General features: G+C 46.7%; 1 protein-coding gene across 2 annotated transcripts; it reads right to left on the bottom strand.

Annotated features, from left to right (window-relative positions):
* Positions 1-4398: 4398 nt before the first annotated feature.
* Positions 4399-5750, bottom strand: LOC133477043 (interleukin-8-like). Of its 2 annotated transcripts, none has more exons than XM_061771294.1 (4): positions 5521-5750; positions 5247-5379; positions 5034-5120; positions 4399-4792 (listed from the first exon to the last, which is right to left on the bottom strand). In XM_061771294.1, exons 1-4 carry the CDS (start codon positions 5582-5584, stop codon positions 4780-4782), a joined length of 297 nt encoding a protein of 98 aa, XP_061627278.1. In that variant the 5' UTR covers positions 5585-5750; the 3' UTR covers positions 4399-4779. The 2 variants fall into 2 exon arrangements, with proteins under 2 accessions (XP_061627278.1, XP_061627277.1); XM_061771293.1 differs by having other exon boundaries at positions 4399-4795; positions 5521-5744.
* Positions 5751-6064: the final 314 nt, after the last annotated feature.

Genomic DNA, 6064 nt, shown 5'->3' with positions numbered 1-6064 from the left:
GGAGGAGGAGGAGGAGGAGGAGGAGGAGGAGGAGGAGGAGGTGGAAGGGGTGGAGGGGGAGGGTTGGTTGCAGCAAAAAAAAATATATAAAAAAAAAAAAAAGCGCTCCACTTTAGACCAGTGTGCTTCCGGTGATATGAGCAGCCGCGGCGGTGTTATTCGTCGACTTGTCGCGGACGCAGCACGTTTTGGTGACGGCGCGTGCGCGTGCGCAGGCTGCACGGACGCGCGCTCTCGGCGCAAATAAATCACCTTAACAGCAGACGCCCGTCAAGCCGTTGCAGCATGCATGAGATCCAAAACGAATTTAGGGGGGAGTGAGAGACGCTGTTGGTTGCAGTGCTCAAATGCCACAAATAAACGGATTGATACATCGCCATTTATTTTATCATTGGATCAACCATCCCAATATCCAGCACTTTACAAGTGCGCCCTCTAGCGGCTACGCGCAACATCTTTGTAACGCCACGGCATCGTGGCAAAAAAACGGAGCGTCTCGATTCGCATTGGACCCGAGCAGCAATGGCCTGGTGGCTGCTACCTAGCGTATTAGATTAGTACCACCGCGCTATTCGCACTGGTTCGAGGCCGAATCCTGCTGAAAATATTCAAAACAAAAGTCAATGGCGACCCGAACCGTGAAGACTGAAAGCCACAAACTGTGATCCCAAAACAGTCTAATAGGATTTGAAAGGCATTTTACAACGTTGCCCTTCAAAATAACGGGCTCACAGACTTTTTGATTTGATTTGATTTTTGTTAAATGTGTGGCTACGTACATAATGCAGTGCAGTACAAGTCAGTGCAAACTGTAGGCCGGTCCCAAGCCCGGATAAATGCAGAGGGTTGCGTCAGGAAGGGCATCTGGCTTAAAACCTTGCCAAACAAATATGAGCGTTCATCCAAAGAATTCCATAACGGATCGGTCGTGGCCCGGGTTAACAACGTCCGCCACCGGCGCCGTCAACCTGCGGGGCGCCGTTGGAAATTCAGCTACTGTGAGTCGAAGTCAAAGGAAGAAGAGGTGGAAAGCGGGTTCTTTGGCAGAAGGAGAAGAGGAAAGCACAGAGCCTAGAACTGAATGTGGGGACTTTAAATGTTGGGACTATGACAGGAAAATCTCGGGAGTTGGTTGACATGATGATGAGGAGAAAGGTCGATATATTGTGTGTCCAGGAGACCAGGTGGAAAGGCAGTAAGGCTAGAAGTTTAGGGGCAGGGTTGAAATTATTTTACCATGGTGTAGATGGGAAGAGAAATGGAGTCGGGGTTATTTTAAAAGGAGAGTTGGCTAAGAATGTCTTGGAGGTGAAAAGAGTATCAGATCGAGTGATGAGGCTGAAACTTGAAATTGAGGGTGTTACGTGTAATGTGATTAGTGGCTATGCCCCACAGGTAGGATGTGACCTAGAGGTGAAAGAGAAATTCTGGAAGGAGCTAGACGAAGTAGTTCTGAGCATCCCAGACAGAGAGAGAGTCGTGATTGGTGCAGATTGTAATGGACATGTTGGTGAAGGCAATAGGGTTGATGAAGAAGTGATGGGTAAGTACGGCATCCAGGAAAGGAACTTGGAGGGACAGATGGTGGTAGACTTCGCAACAAGGATGCAAATGGCTGAAGTGAACACCTTTTTCCAGAAGAGGCACGAACATAGGGTGACCTACAAGAGCGGCGGTAGAAGCACGCAGGTGGATTACATCTTGTGAAGATGATGTAATCTGAAGGAGGTTTTCCAACTGTAAGGTAGTGGTAGGGGAGAGTGTGGCTAGACAGCATAGGATGGTGGTGTGTAAGATGACTCTGGTTGTGGGGAGGAAGATTAGGAAGACAAAGGCAGAGCAGAGAACCATGTGGTGGAAGCTGAGACAGGACGAGTGTTGTGCAGCTTTTCGAGAAGAGGTGAGACAGGAGGAGCTTCCAGAAGACTGGACCACTGCAGCCAAGGTGATCAGAGAGGCAGGCAGGAGAGTACTTGGTGTATCTTCTGGCAGGAAAGAAGAGAAGGAGACTTGGCGGTGGAACCTCACAGTACAGGAAATCATACAAGGAAAAAGGTTAGCTAAGAAGAAGTGGGACACTGAGAGGACCGAGGAGAGGCGAAAGGAATACATTGAGATGCGACACAGGGCAAAGGTAGAGGTGGCAAAGGCCAAACAAGAGGCATATGATGACATGTATGGCAGGTTGGACACTAAAGAAGGAGAAAAGGATCTATACAGGCTGGCCAGGCAGAGGGATAGAGATGGGAAGGATGTGCAGCAGGTTAGGGTGATTAAGGATAGAGATGGAAATATGTTGACTGGTGCCAGCAGTGTGCTAGCTAGAAGGAAAGAATACTTCGAGGAGTTAATGAATGAGGAAAATGAGAGAGAAGGGAGAGTAGAAGAGGCAAGTGTGGTGGACCAGGAAGTGGCAATGATTAGTAAGGGGGAAGTTAGAAAGGCATTAAAGAGGATGAAAAATGGAAAGGCAGTTGGTCGTGATGACATTCCTGTGGAGGTACGGAAGCATCTAGGAGAGGTGGCTGTGGAGTTTTTGACCAGCTTGTTCAATAGAATTCTAGTGCGTGAGAAGATGCCTGAGGAATGGAGGAAAAGTGTACTGGTGCCCATTTTTAGGAACAAAGGTGATGTGCAGAGCTGTGGGAACTATAGAGGAATAAAGTTGATGAGCCACACAATGAAGTTATGGGAAAGAGTAGTGGAGGCTAGACTCAGGACAGAAGTGAGTATTTGCGAGCAACAGTATGGTTTCATGCCCAGACAGAGTACCACAGATGCATTATTTGCCTTGAGGATGTTGATAGAAAAGTACGGAGAAGGTCAGACACTACATTGTGTCTTTGTAGATCTGGAGAAAGCCTATGACAGAGTACCCAGAGAGGAACTGTGGTACTGCATGCGGAAGTCTGGAGTGGCAGAGAAATATGTTAGAATAATACAGGACATGTACGAGGGCAGCAGAACAGCGGTGAGGTGTGCTGTAGGTGTGACAGAAGAATTTAAGGTGGAGGTGGGACTGCATCAGGGATCAGCCCTGAGCCCCTTCCTTTTTGCAGTGGTGATGGATAGGCTGACAGATGAGGTTAGACTGGAATCCCCGTGGACCATGATGTTTGCAATGACATTGTGATCTGCAGTGAAAGCAGGGAGCAGCTGGAGGAACAGTTAGAAAGATGGAGGCTTGCACTGGAAAGAAGAGGAATGAAGATTAGCCGAAGTAAAACAGAATATATGTGCATGAATGAGAGGGCTGGTGGGGGAAGAGTGAGGCTACAGGGAGAAGAGATAGCAAGGGTGGAGGATTTGAAATACTTGGGGTCAACCGTCCAGAGCAATGGTGAGTGTGGTCAGGAAGTGAAGAAACGGGTCCAAGCAGGTTGGAACGGGTGGAGGAAGGTGTCAGGTGTGTTGTGTGACAGAAGAGTTTCTGCTAGGATGAAGGGCAAAGTTTATAAAACAGTGGTGAGGCCGGCCATGATGTACGGATTAGAGGCAGTGGCACTGAAGAGACAACAGGAAGCAGAGCTGGAGGTGGCGGAAATGAAGATGTTGAGGTTTGCTCTCGGAGTGGCCAGGTTGGATAAAATTAGAAATGAGGTCATCAGAGGGACAGCCAAGGTTCGATGTTTTGGAGACAAAGTTAGAGAGAGCAGACTTGGATGGTTTGGACACGTCCAGAGGAGAAATAGTGAGTATATTGGTCGAAGGACGATGAAGATGGAGCTGCCAGGCAAGAGAGCTAGAGGAAGACCAAAGAGAAGGTTGTTGGATGTCGTGAGTGACGACATGACGGCAGTTGGTGTTCGAGAGGAGGATGCAGGAGATAGGCTTACATGGAAAAGGATGACGCGCTGTGGTGACCCCTAACGGGACAAGCCCAAAGGAAAAGAAGAAGTGTGGCTACGTACATGCGGCGAAAACTCTCGCAACGCCTTTTATTGACCTTTCTTTATTGATCGATGAGAAGAAATGACAGGGTGACTGTATACTGCCTTAAAGTGAGACGTCTGCTGTCCATTTTGACTTCAGCGTCAAAGAACAAATTGGGTCCCTTGCCATATCAATACATCACAGCATATCGTATCAAACCCCGGATACAACGCTGACGTGTCCCAAGATGTGAGCAGTATCCAGATTACATCAGAGCTGACCGCATGCTTACAAATAGTAATTAGCTTGGGTTGAACTTAAATGAAATGATTCTATTGTGCGTGCCTGGGAGAAAACATTTGCAATAAAAGATGAATGTAGATGAATTTATTCTTTAGGGGTCCATCCACCCATCTATTTCCTACAAATGTTGTTGTGGCCAATGAATGGACATTATCGGGTCATCTTCTCAAATACATTTTTGCACTAATTGCATATAACATGACAGATTACAAAAAAAGCATATAGTTTGACTTCATTGTTTTATTCATTGACAAGGTGTTGGGGAAAAAAATACAACAATTGCATTCAGATGGATAAAAACTTCATAAATACAATAAATATATTGAGCATAAGTTAAAGCAATAACAATAGTAACAGTTGATAGCCGCTCAGCTGGAGTGAAAAGGCAGACAGCGTGAATGATCAAACAAGTGCGTACTGGAAAATAAATAACGTTTGATACAAACAATTTTGGCTGTCGACAGCTTCATACAGTTTTCAAGTAAGCTGTTCTCCTCTGTTTTCAAAGAAGGCAAGTCCTTGATCAAATGAACACTTTTGGGTACTTGTTCAAGTTTTTGTGAAAGCAGCTCGTGGAGAATTCGTCCCCCTTTGCACGGCCGCTCAGCGTCTTTTGCTGCTGGAAAGAGAGGAGGACATGCTCGTTTTAATTTTGGATTCAGTTGACACTGACTGCACAGTTTATTACGAGGTACACATGTGCAATGCAATGCGTTCCGAGTGTGTCTTTTAGTTTGAACTTTGTGAAGACGACATTTTTCACGACCCTCTTAAATTGGATCGCATCAGATTATGCGGGTGTAATGTATGCCTATGTGATGCATGGTGTGAAAGTAGTTGAATAGACTTGAACTTACTTCTCAATGATCCTCTCAATGACTCTCGTCACCCAGCGAGCATGGGGGTCGAGGCACACCTCCTGGCCGGTCTTTTTAAGTGTAGCACTGCAAGCAAGGAACAGAGGGGCTTTCAGAACAAGCACACTTGGCTCGACGATGACGCCCGACAAGGCCGTTCCATCTTGAAAAGGTCAGTCCGCGTACTGAACTGGGGGAAAAAAAAGCTCTTACATGATCTCGGTCTCCTCGCAGTGGGAGTTGGCGGGAATCAGCTCCACCTTCTCGATGTGGCGGCCGATGGGTCTGCTCTCCGTCTGGATGCAGCGGCAGTGCAGCTCCACTCCCAAGCTTCTCAGAGCCATTCCTGCGAGGAAACAGCGGAGAATGTGGTTCAGTGAAACATTTCAGATGCGCGCCCACGACACGTCTGCGTGCAGTGACGAGTCGAAAATATGCAATAACAACAATTTCATAGCTGCATGATACAATAACAACGTAAGCGTACCTTCACTGATGGCCACAGAAGCCAGCAGGACCACCAAAGCACTGAGGATCACTTTGCTCATCATTTTGTCCTTCTCAAATTCTACAATGGATCAAACTTTTTTTTTTTTTTTTTAAAAAGAAGAAGTTGCCGTTCAAAAAGCTCGCTGAAGAAGTGACAATGCGGTTTGTTGACTTGCCGTCCTTCCGTCTCACTACTTTTCTCAGTCGCTTTTGAGCTCTCTGCTGTTCGAATGTAGTGCCGAAGAGGAGACTTCCTCCTTTTATAGAGCCTCACGTGAGTTGGCTCACATGCTGATTGCGCAAACTGGGGTTTTTGGCAGCCGAGTGGGAATTTACAAAGGGGGGGAGCGTGGAAGGTAATTTCACTGACAGGTGATCTGCATGTGGCACACTCATGGATCAGTATTTGTCACTGATAAAAAAATTCTCATTTGGAAAACACGACTAGAATTGTGTCATCCAGCGCCATATGTGATCGGAATGTTTGGCATGATTTGATTCACAGGTGACACATGATTAAAGATGTGCTTGATATGCAAAAG

Source organism: Phyllopteryx taeniolatus, chromosome 4, assembly GCF_024500385.1.
Source record: "Phyllopteryx taeniolatus isolate TA_2022b chromosome 4, UOR_Ptae_1.2, whole genome shotgun sequence".
Classification (NCBI taxonomy): Eukaryota; Metazoa; Chordata; class Actinopteri; order Syngnathiformes; family Syngnathidae; genus Phyllopteryx; species Phyllopteryx taeniolatus.
This window is presented reverse-complemented; position numbering and strand designations above follow the sequence as displayed.